The sequence below is a fragment of the Ictidomys tridecemlineatus genome, chromosome 3 (assembly GCF_052094955.1).
Source record: "Ictidomys tridecemlineatus isolate mIctTri1 chromosome 3, mIctTri1.hap1, whole genome shotgun sequence".
Lineage (NCBI taxonomy): Eukaryota > Metazoa > Chordata > Mammalia > Rodentia > Sciuridae > Ictidomys > Ictidomys tridecemlineatus.
In genome coordinates this window covers 21130681-21147832 of record NC_135479.1, presented here as the reverse complement: position 1 = coordinate 21147832, position 17152 = coordinate 21130681, and the positions used below count along the sequence as shown (strand labels likewise).

General features: G+C 41.5%; 2 protein-coding genes across 3 annotated transcripts; both read right to left on the bottom strand.

The window, feature by feature from the left end:
• Window positions 1-9549, bottom strand: LOC144376034 (uncharacterized). 2 transcript variants are annotated; one of them, XM_078042043.1, is made up of 2 exons: window positions 9184-9549; window positions 1-345 (listed from the first exon to the last, which is right to left on the bottom strand). In XM_078042043.1, exons 1-2 carry the CDS (start codon window positions 9547-9549, stop codon window positions 1-3), a joined length of 711 nt encoding a protein of 236 aa, XP_077898169.1. The 2 variants fall into 2 exon arrangements, with proteins under 2 accessions (XP_077898169.1, XP_077898170.1); XM_078042044.1 differs by having other exon boundaries at window positions 1-327; window positions 9265-9549.
• A 6670-nt stretch (window positions 9550-16219) lies between these two features.
• LOC144375624 (uncharacterized) lies at window positions 16220-17152 on the bottom strand. The gene has a single exon (XM_078041071.1). The coding sequence runs from the start codon at window positions 17150-17152 to the stop codon at window positions 16220-16222; it is 933 nt and encodes a 310-aa protein (XP_077897197.1).

The following is a 17152-nucleotide window of genomic DNA, read 5'->3' as shown; positions in this document are numbered from 1 at the left end:
TCAGCAGTCAGGGATGGCACAGCACATGGGGCGGGGGCAGGTGGAGATGACACAGGTGGGGCGATAGCAGGTGGTGTGGCAGGAGACATTGCCACAGACTGGACGCAGGCGGCAGCAGGTCTGGCAGCAGCAGGAGTCACAGGAGGGGCGGCAGCAGCTGGAGATGCAGCAGCAGGGGCGGCAGCAGCTGGAGCCACAGCAGCTGGACCCACCAGAGCAAGAGGGGTGGCAGCAGCTGGACACACAGCAGGGCCTGCAGCAGCTGGAGCCACAGCAGCTGGGGCGGCAGCAGGTGGTCCTGCAGCAGGTGGTCTGGCAGCACCTGGGCTGGCAGCAGCCATAGCCCTGGCCAGAGCAGCAGGAGCCACAAGAGGAGTTGCACATGGTGTCAGAGATTGGAGGTTCTGGGTGGGTTTCCAAGTGGGTGAGTGTTCAGGTTTGATCTTTCCTTGCTCTCTCTTGCTTTTATACCCTGCTGAGGGCTACTATGATCATGTGAAGGATCTTGTTTATACTAAGAAAAGATCATTTAGTTTAGTTAATTGGATAATTGTGTTTATCTGGTAAACATCGCTATTTATAGAAAAGATACCATTTCTTTTTCCTGTTGTATTATGAGCTCTCCAATTTGGTGAAGTCATGTGAAGCAGCTCCATTTTTCATCTGTCTGATATGTCTCCTAAGGTAGATCCTTTACATGACTTTCATTGGATTTAATGTTTGTTTTTCATTTATGTATTCACCTCCAGAAAATATACGGGAAATAGATTTTATGGTGATTAAATCCCCTCTGCTTTGAAAAAAGTTAAAAGCAAGTAATATGTAATTCTGACATGAAAATAGTAGAAAGACCCATAATTTGTAGGTGTGTGGGAGGTAGCTTGTGTGCAATGAGGAATGCTGTGATTCCTTTGGATTTTCTGGATGGTCAATGAGATGTAAAGGATTCCAGTGATGTTCCTGTCTATGTTGCTTACTGAGTCTATTCAGTTTGAAGAGTTATAATGCAATGGATTCATTACTTTTAAATAATAAAAAAAAATCACATTGGCATGATTTTTAAAAAATATTAAAATTTTAATGATATGTTGCTTTTCAGAGGTAGAGCAGTATAAGAGACCATTTTGGACCTACATTTTGGAAAGTCAATATATCCAAAGAGCATGTTATAACTGAAATGTAAATAAAATTATATTGTTTCATAGTCTGAACTGTTTTCTCTCAACAATGTATGTTGGAGATATTTTATTCAATAATGAGATAAATAAAGGAGAAACTTTAATCTCTGTCCTATAAACTCAAGGCAAATGATATACATAGGAAAGAGTTTGGCAACTATTTTAGAGGACTGTTTTAGTAGTAAACAAAATAGCAATGTGTATTAAAATTTATACATTCCCAATGAAAGGTGAGCTCATACTAATTAGACTTTGCCGAGCACCTACTGTGTGTCAGAAATATTTCTGAGTCCTCTATAATTGCTTTCTTGTTTACACTTCACAAGGGCTCAATCTGGTGGACAGAATTTTTCTTAATTCTTTACACATGAGGTCACTGAGGTCCAGGTAGACTGAAGCACACAGACAATTGGGATGGTGAGTCCCTCCTAAGATGTTCAAGGAAGGCGTGAAGAATGATAGCCCATGCCATTTCTCATGCCTGGAATATTCCATTTGCTTAGAATGTTGCTTTCTCCTTTGTCAACTTAGCATATTCACTCATTTCCAATATTTTCTTGAAATCTACTAAACTTAAAATGAATACTTCTCTTCTCTTTGATTCCAAATGTGTATCTGCTCTAGACTATCATGCTTTATCATAATTGTTTTAGATCTCCTTTTTCCAGTCTTTTTGTACAGCCCTCAAGGTCATTGTCTTATAAAAATGTCTTACTACAGTTATTATAATGGTGCCTAGTAAAGGCCTTGGGTAGGGCCTTTAACATAATTATATAAAATCTACTTGGATGGATAAGAAATGAAAAAGCATTCAGTGAGTGCGTGGTTGAATGGGGGTATGTTTTTGGCATTTGCCTAGGTCAATAACCTGTATAGATAAGGTGTCTAGGAAAGTAGAGAAAGGTAATGCTCAACAGGTAGGACAGGGAGATTTTTAAGAAAGTTTTTGAATTTATACAGAGACTGGCTATCGTATTATTACTCAGGGGAAGAAAGCTCTGTGCAAACATGTAGGCCTTGCAAATATTATTTGACACGTGCTGGGGGAGTAACAGGAAGCACAGTAGAACATTAAGGTCTTAGTTGTATTATAAGGGTGAATGATGTCTAGTGTGGTGTAGCATGGAAAGTATTAGAACAATAGGTGTTTCAAGGAAATCCATCAGAGTCAGTTACAAAGGGATAGTAGAGGTAACAAGAGGCCTCATTATTAAAAGAAGATCCTCAATTTAACATGTTTCTATTTTATACATATGTACACATAGACTTTTTGCAATTAGGTCTTTCCTGATTGTTTTTTAACTTTTGAAGTGGAGGGGACCCCAGTAAACTTTGAAGTGGATACAGGGGCAATATACTCAGCCCTTAAGGCCCCCTTGGGCCCTCTATTAACTAAAATGTCTCAAATTCAAGGGGCTAATAACAGTAAATATTGGGCTTGGACAACTAAGAGGACCATGGACCTGGGGAAAGGAAAAATCCATCACTCCTTCTTCCTTCTTAGTGATCCCAGAATGCCTAGCCCCATTGATGGACAGAGATCTGCTCACCAAACTCCAGGCCAGAATAACTTTTAACCCTGAAGGCCCCAGATGAAATTTCTAAATCCTTCAATAAAATCTCCTATAGTCATTATTTTAACTATGTCAGTAAAAGATAAACATCAACTCTTCACACCCCCCAAGACTGATCAAACAGGCAAGCTATCCCAGAAATGGATAACAGATTACCCAGATGCCTGGGCAGAAACTGCTGGGTTAGGCCTAGCTGTAAAACAACCTCCAATAATGGTGGAGTTAAAAACCTCAGCCTCCCCAATTAATATTAAACAATATCCTCTGAACAAAGAAGCCCTGTCAATTGGCCTGGAACATTCTCCTGCTACCAGTAAAAAAGCCAGGAACTGAGGACTATCGCCCTATTCAAGACCTAAGAGAGATCAACAACAGAGTGCAGGACATTCACCCCACAGTACCTAATCTGTACAATCTGCTTAGCACCCTGAACCCCGAACAAAAATGGTATACTGTCCTGGACTTAAAAGATGCTTTCTTTTGCTTGCCTCTGCATAAAGATAGTCAATTGCTGTTTGCTTTCAAATGGGTAAACCCAGAAACTGAAACGTCTGATCAACTAACTTGGACCAGACTCCCACAGGGGTTCAAAAACTCCCCCACTCTTTTTGATGAAGCTCTCCACAGAGATCTCAATAACTTCAGAACCATGCACCCTGAAGTCACCCTACTCCAATATGTGGATGACCTGCTACTGGCAGCAGACTCCAAGGAAAACTGTAAGTCTGGGACCCAAGCACTATTATCCGAGCTTCTGCCAAAAAGGCCCAAATTTGCCAGCAAAAAATAATCTTCCTGGACTATTCCCTTAGGGGCGATAAACAATGGCTCACTGAGCCCAAAAAACAAACTGTTGTGCAGATACCACCCCCATCTAACAAGAGGACAAATAAAGAGGCTAAATTGACAGCCCTAAACAGAGTAACCATGTTAACACTTTCCATATGGGGGAACATAAGTCAGGAGATTTAACTACGTCGGAGCACCCCAACAACTTAACATCTGAGGACACTGACACTGAACTCCTTGACAACACTGAACCCAACTTGCAATTTCAGAAAGCCCTACACTACGTTAAAAATATACATCAACTCACTCACCTTGGTTCAAAGAAACTGCAGGCATTCCTAAAAGATCAAGAACAGAATTTTCCACTAACCAACTCACAACAAAAAAAAATAGCTGAACAAGTAACAAAAGCCTGTCGGGCCTGTCAATTGGTTAATGCATACCCCTCCAAGCTTCCTGTAGAAAGACGCCTTCGAGGGACCAGACCAGGACAATTTTGGAAAGTGGACTTTACTGAAATTAAGCCAGCAAGGTATGGACTTAAATATCTCCTAATCTTTGTAAATACATTTTCAGGATGGACTGAAGCCTTCCCCACAAAAAAAGAAACGGCACAAATGGTGGTCAAAAAGATCCTAAAAGATATTTTTCCAAGATACGGCCTGCCCAAGATAATAGGGTCTGATAATGGACCAGCGTTCATGGCCCAAGTAAGTCAGGGGTTAGCCAGGACCATGGGGATTAATTAAAAGTTACATTGCGCTTATAGACCCCAGAGCTCAGGACAGGTAAAAAAAATAAATAAAACCATTAAAAAGACCTTGACAAAATTAAGCTTGGAGACCGGCATAAAAGATTGGACTATGCTCCTGCCTTATGCACTGTTTCGTGTAAGAAATACTCCCTCTGTTTCTTTGTGTAACCTCACCCCCTATGAAATTCTCTATAGTGCCCCTCCTCCAGTAAGGGACCTGACCCCAACTCTAAGACCTAACGATTCCTTTCACACCCCCTTGCTTGACAGACTTAAAGCTCTTAAAAGAACCCAGCGATACCTGTGGAAACAGCTGGCCACTGTCTACCAACCTGGGGACGAAGGGACTCCACACCGATATCAAGTGGGAAACTTCATCTATGTAAGACGACATCAGGTGTCAACCCTAGAACCCCGCTGGAAAGGACCATACCAGGTGCTACTTATCACACCTACAGCGGTAAAAATAGATGAAATCACTTCCTAAATCCATGCCTCTCATCTCAAGCCTACGCCTTGTCCAGACTCTGGCTGAAAATTAAAAAAAACTAATAACCCTCTCAAATTGCATATTCGCCAAAAATCATTTGCAATTTAAAAAGGCAAGATAAGAAACCATCTTAAACAAAGTGAAAACACAAGTGATTAAATGGAAAAAATACTTGTAATGTATATTATAGGTAAAGGATTGATCATATGTAAAGGACTTCTAAGACAGGATTAGAGAGCTGGGGCTGTAGCACAGTGGTAGAGTGCCCACCTCACACATGTGAGGCACTGGGTTTGATTCTCAGCACCACATAAAAATAAGGATTTTTTAAAAACTAGATTAGAAAAAAGATAAACTTTCTAATGAGAAAATGAAATACAGATTTTTTTTACCACATATACATACGCAATTTCATACATAATAAAAGGAGTGAAGTAATGTGGAATACCACCTCTGACCTGGTAAATGGTCAAAAATTCAAAATTTGACAATCTGACAGTGGGATAATGTGGAAATAAGCACACTCACACTTTGTGCAGATTTGACTATAACTAGCAGCATTATTCTTTGATGTAGTTATCTCAATTCTATAAAGTATCCCAAAGATACTTAGGCAAAACTATAAAGAGTTGTTGCACAAAATTATCCATAACAGTTCTATCTGTAAGAACAAAACAAAATAGCATCAAAAAACTGGATATAACCTGTGTCCTTCAATGGGGTACTGATGAATAAACCATGGCACATTTCTAAAATGTGTAAAAATGGAATCAGGTGTATCTTTATATGCTACTATGAAGTCATCTCCAGGAATATATTGTTAAGAGATGATTAAGCACATGGAAAAAATGTGTATCATATGGTACAATATGTCTAACTCAGGTTACAAATATAAAAAAACAAACAAACATAGAAATAAGAACACCAGAAAAAGGGATTTCTGATTCTGGTTAAGATGGAGTAGCATATGTATACATAAATATTTGTTCACAAGTATTTATGGTAACTGTATTTGCATCAGAAAAAAATCTGGAAATAATTCAACAGGGTGAACGGATAAGCAAAACATTATGTCCTTGCAAAGAAAAATTTCTCTAAAATAAAAAAGGAATCAAATATTGATATATATGACACCTTGAATCTCAATATGCTGAGAGTAAAGTTAGGTAAGAAATGTACACAATATGTAATTCCATTTAGGTACAATTATAGAAAATGCAAGCAAATTGATAGTGATAGCAGATCATGTGTTTCCTGGAGTTGTGGAATGGGGAGGAATTTCAAAGGAGATGATGAATGTTCATTACCTTGATGCTGGGTTTGGTGTCTTAAGTACACCTGACTATCGAAACCTCCGATTGTGCACTTTAAATAAGTAGTCTATTGCAGATCGGTCGTACTTAATGAAGCTGAAATAAGAGAAAAGAAAATAAAAAGAATGGGAGTATCAAACATAATTTGTTTTCTTCCTTTCAGAGAGAGGGGGAAAGGAAGAGGGTGGAGAAAATATAGGTAGGTGCTAGATTTCTTGAACAGACCATGCTCTGAAGCTTTCTCTTTGGATCCATGTAAGTATTAGGCACAATTATAAAACAAAATCAAACTTCAAAAGTCTCCCAAGGTCACAAAAACAATGATAACAGCCATGATGATGCAAACTCACCATACATCCAGGTTAACTTCACGGAAAGTAATTATCTCGAGAACAAAAAGTTTTTTTGAAAACCTTAATAAGAATCTCTAGTTTGTTTTCAGCCATCAGATTGGTGCTCTTGGTATTGGCAATGTCATTCCAAGGTTGTTGTACAGGCATTGTGCAGGAAGGAATTATGGGTCACTATAAAGGAGAAGTATTGTTTTGGGCACAGGAGAAAGGAGATGTGTAGGCTGAGAGGTTGGGTGTTAAACAGAATCCTCAAGTTCTCTGGAGCAACCTTCGATGTAGCTTATTCTTTAAGAAATATTTTCTAACTCTGAACACTGAAAAAACTGAGATGAGAAAAAAATCAACTTACACGCACTTTCACATTTCAATTTATGGTTTTACAGGTCACTTTCCACTAAAAGGAATCAGAGCTCCACGGAAAGGTGGCTGATTATGTCAGGGGAAGGAAATGTACAAATAAGTCTGGAATATTTGTTATATGAAAATCAGGAAAATCTTCAGAGTCTACTAGATTCTGGTCAAAAGGACTTGGGAGCCAACTTGAAGTTACTTGTTTGAGCATCACAAGAGACGTGAGCTGGAATGAACTGATACTCCAACAATCTATTGAAATCTATGAGTTCTTATTGGCAGGAATTTTTTTTTTTAAGAAGGAAAAGCACTCACTTAGTCACACTTGGATGATAGCACCAGTAAATAAATGGAGAATAATTAGAAACATATTCTTCAGTGCCACAGTCTGGCTGGGCACAATTCAGGAGCCACTTGTCAAAAGAAATGAACTTTATTTTTAGAACCACACACACCAAACCACACAGCTCCTCAGGAAAAACCTTCAGAGCCCAACTGCCACCACGGGCTTCCCAAAAGCCTCTCAACCTCCCCCACTCCTCCTGCTCTTGAGGCTGATTGGCTGGGTCACGTGGGCCGAGCCAATAAAGTCTCCCAATGAGCAGCTCTGTGGTCTGAAAGGGCGGGGAAACAGCCCAATGAGCATCACCGCAGAGGAGCCAATCAGTTGGCAGCTAGAAGTTTGCTGGGGCCGCTGTGAGCCAATCATCAGCTGGTAGCTGGAAGTTTTTGCTGGAAGTTTGCTGGCAGCTGGAAGTTTGCTGGGGCCCCTTGGGCTGTGGCTCTCAACACTTCAGTGTAACTACACATCCATCAGAGCATAATGAGAGGATTCATCAGAGGATGTTTCCCTGTGGAATTGTCCCGGGTAATCAATGACAATAACACATTTGCAATATCACAGTTTTTTCCATGCTTCATTAAATGGTGGTTCTAGGTGATGATCAGCATCAGCTGCTAATATCACAGAGACAACTGGATACTATGTGGCCCCCCTGCCCCCATCTGCCCCAGTGCAGAAGCACAGCGCTCCCCATGATATAGTTGTAGAGTCCTAAGGGTCTTTGGGGGTTTGTCTCCTATTAGCAGGCTCAGCTGATCTCTGGGTGAAGTTCATGTAACTTAATTCTCATCATTGGTGTGTGGCCAGGAGGAGAGGAGGGAGAAGACAGTGAGGGAAGCCTGAGTTATTTTTCAAGACTGATGCTTCTACATCATCTTTATGATAAAGGGCAGTCCTCGACACCAACAAGGAAAAGCAACCACTTCTGCAAGCCCAGAGAGTTCGGGGAAGTTGGGGAATCCAAGATCTTCAATTGCATCAACTCGGACATTCCCATCCTGTGTCTCCAAGTCTTGTACTTTCCATTTGTAGCCTTGACCTTGGCATGGCAAATGGTCTGAGAAAGAAAACACTCTGGAGCTCGGCTCCTCTCGTATTAAATCCTAGGCTTGGTCCTCAGCTTCATCCAGCCTCTGGCTACAGGAGATGAGGCTTTATATTCTGTCATGAAAACTCTGTCTTTCACATTTGTCCTGGGATTTCTGACTTTAGCTGCACCTTCAGCTTGTATTGCTTTTCTAGATCACCAATCGCTCCCAGCAACAGTCATCCAGGTCTGTTATTCATATAGCTATTATAAACTGCTTTCACAGATGTGTAACAGATCAGAAGATGTTGTTCCCTACAACATTGTTTACAGTCTTTCCAAAAAGCTTTTTATTCTCACTTTTTAGCCATTAAAGAGACTATAGTGACAACGAGGCTGTGATAAATGTGTCTTGACATCTCATGTAAGATTGACAGCCCTGCTCTCTGTCCCACAGTGGGGGTAAAATACAGTTGTCCAGATCAAACAGAAACTCAGAGAAGAACACAATCACACTGAATTTCCCATTCAGGAAGGTGGTGGTTTATTTTGCCATAGAAATATAACAAAGGAAGAAGTGGGGATTAATCATTATAAAAGAAAAACTTAATGGAACAATGAAGAGAAAGACTGTGAAAATCCGTAAGGTAGAAATATTGAAATCAACCCGTGAATTCTTGAGTTCGGTGACCTGGTGCCCAAGAGTTAGGAAGGAAATTGTGGAGAGAACTAGTCAGGTCAACATGGCAGTTGGTATATTACTAGCAAATTCACACGTGGATAGGAGTGAGAGAGCCATGCAGAGGCAGAGCATGGAGGCCAGGATGTGCCTGTGGCATTACTGGGCCTGTTGTGGGTTTATTAAAATCACAAGACCCAGCTTAGTGGAGTGACATCAATCCCTCTCCATTTGACCTAATGGTCAGCAGTGAAAAAAGGTCTTCATCTGTGGGGAGAGAGGAGGTAAGGAGGTGGGGTGTTCAAAGACAAGATTCAGCAGTCAGGGATGGCACAGCACATGGGGCGGGGGCAGGTGGAGATGACACAGGTGGGGCGATAGCAGGTGGTGTGGCAGGAGACATTGCCACAGACTGGACGCAGGCGGCAGCAGGTCTGGCAGCAGCAGGAGTCACAGGAGGGGCGGCAGCAGCTGGAGATGCAGCAGCAGGGGCGGCAGCAGCTGGAGCCACAGCAGCTGGACCCACCAGAGCAAGAGGGGCGGCAGCAGCTGGACACACAGCAGGGCCTGCAGCAGCTGGAGCCACAGCAGCTGGGGCGGCAGCAGGTGGTCCTGCAGCAGGTGGTCTGGCAGCACCTGGGCTGGCAGCAGCCATAGCCCTGGCCAGAGCAGCAGGAGCCACAAGAGGAGTTGCACATGGTGTCAGAGACTGGAGGTTCTGATGTTAGTGAGTTTTAGTGAACTTTAAAATCCCTTCACCATGCATCCTCTTTTATACTCTGCTGATGCTATTGTAACCATTTCCTGGGACCATTTCCTGGCTTTTTTTTTCCCCCTAAGGAAATATTAGTCATTCTGTGACATCATTGTGTTTTTCTTTCTAAATATGTTAAGGTTTCCTTTCTCCTGTGTGTTGCAATGGTCCAATCCAGTCTTTCTCACTGAATTGTCATTTCTATTTCCTTCTTTGTCAACTCTGTCTTCTCAGGAGTGCCATCTCATGGATGCAGTCATTGGTATGTATCTGTGGTCTGTGTATCACTCATGATGCTTTTGGGGCAGATTAGTCTCATGATGCCAAGATCTCTTTTGATGTTGAAAGAGAATCAGAATTATAGTAGGGAAATAGAAAGGAAGGTTCTCTTTGTAAGTAGTTCCCTGTGAGTCATGAGGAACACAATCCTATCTGTGAGTCATAATTGCTCATTAGATAGAGGGCTGTCTAGACTACTTCCAGGAATGCATCAGGAATTACTTCCTTTATTCAATTCAAAACTCTTACCCATGACTCATTGTTTTACATAAGAAAAGGCATTTGGAGATGCCTTGAAGGGACTCTCACTGGCCCCATCTGGGACAACTTGAATACCAAAATGAATTATGGCAGTAATAGATTTTAGCCCATCAAATAAAACAATAATTCATAAGCCCAAAGTGAGACTAATTAGAGAAATGATAAAGGAAGGTGAGAAAGTTATCCATGTCAGTAGAATGACAATTAATAAATGTAGAGAAATAATGAAGTTACAAAATCACTTATTTATATATATATATATCATAATAAAACTAAGTAAAATTAAGTAAGTTTCATCAATGAATGCGATAACTATTGGGTAAAATTTTGATCAGGAACAGGGTATTTGTACACTTCAAAATATTTCCCCATGAAAATGGAAGACATCATGGTTAGTGAATTAAGCCAGACTCAGAAAACCAAGGGTCGAATGTTTTCTGTCATATGTGGAATCTAGAGCAAAATAAGGGGAAAAGGCGAGGGAATTGGATACCATAGGAGAGATCAGTGTTATAGAAGAAGGAAAAGGAGAAGAAGGAGGGATGGAAAAGGGAAGGAAATGGGATTAATTTAAGAAAATCATGCTATGTGCATGTATAAATATACCTCAGTCAATCCCACCTTTATGTAAATGTAGGATGTACCAATCAAAAAAAAAAAAAAAACCAAACAAATAAATGAGCAAAATAAATATTTCCCCATTAATCATTTATTAACTTCAAAGGGAAAAATGCTAACTTTACTGTAAAGAAGCTTGAAAATACACATTAAACCCTGGATCAAAGTTAGTATCTTTTATTTTTTAATTTTATTTCAATGCATTTTGATTCATGGTACACAGATGGAGTACAACTTTTCATTTCTCTGGTTGTACACGATGTAGAGTTGTATCACATGTGTAGTCATACATGTACCTAGGGTAATGATGTCTATCTTATTTCACTATCTTTCCTGCCCCCATGCTCCCTCCCCACCTCTCCCTCCCCTTTGTCCCATCAAAGTTCCTCCAAAATTTTGTATTCAGTGTTGGTATATTAAGAATGGGTAGTTTAGCCAGGCTTGGTGGCACATGCCTGTAATCTCAGCAGCTTGGGAGGCTGAGGCAGGAGGACTGTGAGTTCAAAGACAGTGTCAGTAACTTAGTGAGGCCCTAAGCAATTCAGTGAGACCCTGTCTCTAAATAAAATATAAAATAGGGCCTAGGGATGTGACTTAATGGTTAGGCAACCCTGGGTTCAATCCTAGTATCAAAGGGGAAAAAAAAAAAAAGAATGGGTAGTTTGGATCTTTGAGGAGGAAGCCAAAGTATTTGATAAATTTTACTTTAAAGGGGCTTCTATTGTAAGTACCCATTTTTATTGATCTAACACACACAGTAATTCTTTCACCTTCTTGTTCCCCTAAAACTAAAGAGTTTCTAGTAAAATGATTCACCAAGCGGTTATGAACAGATCCACCTCCTGATACAAGCAAATAGAAGTGCTTCAAAAATTTTTTTAAAAATATTTCAATTACATAGGTGAATTTGAAGAAGAAAGGAAAAAAAGGAAATTTCTTATTTTTCAGAACCAAAAAGGGAATTCAAACCGCAAATTGTAGCAGATGTCTTGTGGCCTATGAAGTTTTGGCATCTGGTTGTAGGCTTTCAGAATTGGTAGCTGGTGGCACCTGACAGGTACAAGAAATTGGACCTTGAACTATCACAAGGCAGGGTCTAGGACATGAGGCCCCTGCGTAATGTTTGTATTCTTAAAGTGGAATCTTGTGAAGAAGATGGAGACAAGGAAGCCTAAGTCTGATTTAAGAAATTCTACATGACAATCAAATCTCCCGTGAAATTTAAACCATGCAATGCCTCCAAACTTCCTATTTTACACTGTGTGCACAGTGAAGGAATCAAGGTTAGAAACTAACTGCTACTAAATAGAGAATGTCTTTGGAGTCATCAGACACAAAAGCGAAAAACAAAACAACTCCCAGACAGAAATAACTCCCACAAAATAAAATTTCAAAATAAAAAAAAAAAACAGAACAAAACATTAAACATAGAGAGAAATAAATCTTAAGAAACCACACACAGACTATATGGGATGTTCCTGGGGGACACTTCCTACATAAGATAATTGCACAGGCCAGTGTGACAAAGTACGTAAGAAATAATCCATCAGGAGTTCACAGTTAATATAGAGAAAGGGAATATAACTCCCAGGCACTGAGATAACGGAAGATTCTGAAAGATGCTATAAATTAATTGATTTAAAAGGCAAAGATAAATATAGAAATAATATTTAAGAAATTGAATATTATGGAAAACAACAAATTTAGAAAAGTATGTCATGGAATTACCTTGGTTGTGATCATCAGTCCTTCAATATCACCTGCCTCTATATAACATTTTCCTTTTGCCTGAAGAAAGAAAATGACTTTATTTCACTGTCCTTTCTATTTCTCTGGGTATTTGAGTCTATACTGGTAGTGTTCCCCGCCCCCCAGCATTTTGAAGCTGTCTCTTCATCAGTTGGAGTTCAGATTGACTCTTATTTTTGGTAAAATATGTGTTGTTTTTCCTCTTTGCAGGCTTGCTTTATTTGTTTGTCTCTACTATAGTACATATTTAAGGTACAGAACATGATGTTTTGTACAAGCTAATCAACATCTTCACCCCCTCCCAGGGATGTGTAGGAACACTCCACAGCAGCGTTCTTAGTAAGTTTCTAAGACATAGTATTGTTACCTATAGTCACCACGATGGATATTAGATACCTAACATTATTCCTCCCACATAACTGCAATTTTGTACACTTTGACCAATATCTCCCCTTTTGTTTCACCAAATTCCTGAGTCTAGTAACCAACATTCTATTTTCTGCTCCTATAAATTTCACTTTTTTAGGTTCATCCCAGGGATGCAAGTTTGATTCAACATATGGGAATCAATAAATGTAATTCACCACATCAATGGAAAAGAATCACATGATTATCTATCAGATGCAGAAAAAGCCTTTGACAAAATACGCATCCATTCATGTTTAAAACACCGGAATCACTAAGGATAGAAGAAACATACTTCAACTTTGTAAAGGCTATATCTGGCGAACCCAAAGCCAACATCATTCTCGGTGGAGAAAAAAAAAAAAAATGAGAGCATTCCCTCTAGAAAGAGAAACAAGACAGTGAATCCCACTTTCACTACTTGTATCTCAACAGAATCCTAGCCAGAGTAATTAGGCAAGAGAAGAAAATTAAAGGGATACAAATAGGAAAAGAGAATCTCAAACTATCTCTATTTGCTGATGATATAGCCCCCAAAACTATATATTTAGAAGACCTAAAACTGCCACCAGAAAAATTCTAGAACTCATAAATGAATTCAGCAAAGTATCAGAATACAAAATCAACACCCATAAATCCTATACTCCAATGATGAATCTGCTGAAAAAGAGATTAGGAAAACTATCCCACTCAAAATAGTCTAAAAAAAAAAAATACTTGGGAATCAATCTAATGAAAGAGGTGAAGGACCTCTGTAATGAAAAGTATAGAACAGTAAAGAAAGAAATTGAAAAGAAAGGGCCAAATGGAGGGATAAAGCAAATAAGAGGAGTGGAATTTTAGGGAAGATATGCTTTCAAAGATGAAGGAAGATTTGCTGCTTGACCTTGCTTCTCCTACCCCTAAGAAAATTAAATAAAATATTTGTTATTCTTCAATGCTTTTGGAACATCAATATATTGTTATTTTTTTTTCTCTCTCTCAATTCATAACATGTTGGGATTGATTTCATGGTGAGAGCAGGAATTGGAAAGCTTGATTTAGTTGTGCTTTGTATATAAATCCCAGTAACTGAGGACAATGATTAACACAGCAACAGACACCAGAAAATGTCATTTTTTATGCCAGGAAAGTGGAAATTTACTTAAAAGCAACAACAAGAAGATACAGAGATGTCACTATAAAGGAAATAGAAGATAACAAAATGAGACTTCCAGAACTGAAGGTTTAACACACATCTCTTTAAATTTTCTGCATTATATGCATTTGTGTCAATTTCAAACTGAAATAGCTAAAACAATAAAATATCATTGGTGGTATCTATGTCCTAAAGAAAGGGTCCTGAGCTAGAAACACTAAACTCTGGCCACTGAAAATTAAAACAATGATGATTATCTGTACTCTTTAAAAAAAAAAACTTTTTAAAAATATTTTTTTCTTTTAGTTGTAGTTGGACACAATACCTTTATTTTATTTATTTATTTTTATGTGATGCTGAGGATGGAACCCAGTGCTTCACACGTGCTAGGTGAGTCCTGTACCACTGAGCTACAACCCCAGTGCCTATCTATACTCTTTATATCACTCTAATATCAAAACAAACTGTTAAAGAGAAAGGTCTGTCATTCTCAAGCTAGTGTGAGTGTACAACGAAGGCGTCCTACACCACTGACCTGCTCTATTCTTCAGGAAATTGTCCTCAGATATAGATGCTATTTCCTCTGGATCTTTCTGCCCCGTGTATGCCCTTTGTCCTGCCCTGGGTAGTCCATCGATAGTGACAGCTGAGAAAGAGTGCGGGGGACTAGCCATCTCACTTCTAGGAGAGGTAGCGCTGTGTTCTCACTTTCTAGAGCTTTAGAGGGGTCAGATGACGGTGAGTTTACTCTAATCATATTTTGGCTGAGGTGTTTCTACTTGCTTAATTCAGGCGCTTAACTTGCTTCCCACAATATCTTCTCTATTTCGACTGAAACCCTTCCTTTATTAAATTTTCTTAAAAAAAAAAATAGCTGTTTCAGGATGTGCTTTCAGTGAATCCCAGTTAACGTCCACATCACAGAGTGGCACGTCCTTATACACAGCCTCAGGTGGTAGCCCCTTTAGAATAAGAGTTACTAGTGTGGTATTATTATTGCCTATACCTCAGATCCAGTGATATAGTGGGGGCAAAAGGCATCCAAAATGACCATTCTGAAAGAAACTACTAGAAAATTAGAAATGAATATTGAGTTGCTCAGAAGATTTGCCAGATTGGTGGACAGTTGACCAAGAGTTCACCTTGACAACCTGGCATGCGTGCATCTGTGTGAAATGGGTTCAAAGGCACCCACACTGATAAGATGCACCCGGGAGTCCTAGTCTGGGTGATCTTGCCACCAGACCCACATAAAGGAGTTTGAAAGAAAATAGGTTGGATGGGAAATGACCCCAGGAAGCCCTGTAGGGGACTTGGGAAGTGATCTGGGGAAGGGACAGAAGGCAATAGAGAGTACTGAGTAGAACACCCTGGAGGCAGCTAAGGTCCAGTCCCACAGAGGACCTCAGGGTGACTGGTAGGATGCACCCGAGGGGAAGTGAGCAGGAGCCTTTGTGCTCCAACTCCCATTCACTGACTGACCTCTGTGTCTGGGTGCTTGAACCTTCCTGCCCAGAGCTTGCTCTTCACCCAGAGAAAGTCCTCAGGCAGGAAGAGTCAGGGGCTTGCTTTCCAAACCACCTTCCTCCGTGAGCAGGAGGAATGTTTAAAGAGCAGACGTGGAGCATCTTCAGTTGTCTCTGGCTCTTTAGAAAGGAGCTACCAGCAAAGTGTGAAAGGAAAACAAACATTCCAGAAGGAAAAAAATAAAGAGACGCAATACCTTTATGTTTGGGTGCCAATAAAATTCAGGTTTATTTAAGACGTGGGATTATCACCACATGAGAAAACAAGGCATAGAGAAATCATTTCCATGGGGGTAACATTAGAGTTGACAGAACAGAGAGAAAACTCAAACCTGTTTTCATTTGGGAGAGATGCTATCTCATGGAGAAAGGGGCAGTATACCTGAAGGGCAAACCAATCTTAAAAGCAGTTGGAGCTAATGCTTACAAGAGGCCTGAGGATAGGGTATACAGAGAGACTCCATCAAAAATATTGGTTGATGAAGAAGAGGAGGGACCCGGGTCAGGGTGCACAGCAGCAAGATCCACTAGAGCAGGGTGGACAGCCACAGGTGGTCTAGTAGCAGGAGGGCTGATCACAGCTGGAGATGCAGCAGGAGGGCCTAGACATACAGCATCCTGACTGCCGCCAGCACAGACTAGCAGCAGCAGCTGGGGCGGCAGCAGGTGGTCCTGCAGCAGGTGGTCTGGAGGCAGGTGGGGCGACAGCAGCTGGAGCCACAGCCACTGGAACTTCCACAGCAAGGGCTGCAGTAGCTGGAGCCACAGCAGCTAGGGTGGCAGCAGGTGGTCCTGCAGCAGGTGGTCTGGCAGCAGGTGGGGCGACAGCAGCAGGAACCACAGCCACTGGAACCTCCACAGCCACTGGAACCACCACAGCAGGGGCTGCAGCAGCTGGGGCGGCAGCAGGTGGTCCTGCAGCAGGTGGTCTGGCAGCAGGTGGGGCGACAGCAGCAGGAACCACAGCCACTGGAACCTCCACAGCCACTGGAGCCACCACAGCAGGGGCTGCAACAGCTGGAGCTATAGCAGCTGGGGCGACAGCAGGTGGTCCTGCAGCAGGTGGTCTTACAGCAGATGGGCTGGCAGCAGCAGGAGCCACAGCCACTGGAGCCACAGCCACTGGAACCACCACAGCAGGGGCTGCAGCAGCTAGAGACACAGCCACTGGAACCTCCACAGCCACTGGAGCCACCACAGCAGGGGCTGCAGCAGCTGGAGCCACAGCAGCTAGGGTGGCAGCAGGTGGTCCTGCAGCAGGTGGTCTTACAACAGATGGGCTGGCAGCAGCAGGAGCCACAGCCACTGGAGCCACCACAGCAGGGGTTGCAGCAGCTGGAGACACAGCAGCTGGGGCGGCAGCAGGTGGTCCTGCAGCAGGTGGTCTGGCAGCACCTGGGCTGGCAGCAGCCACAGCCCTGGCCAGAGCAGCAGGAGCCACAACAGGAGTTGCACATGGTGTCAGAGACTGGAGGTTCTGGGGGTGTTTCCAGGAAGGTGGGTTTCAAAGTTTGGAGGTCTCTCTGATCCACGTCCCCTTTTATACCCTGCAAAGGGGCTGCAGTCTTCAT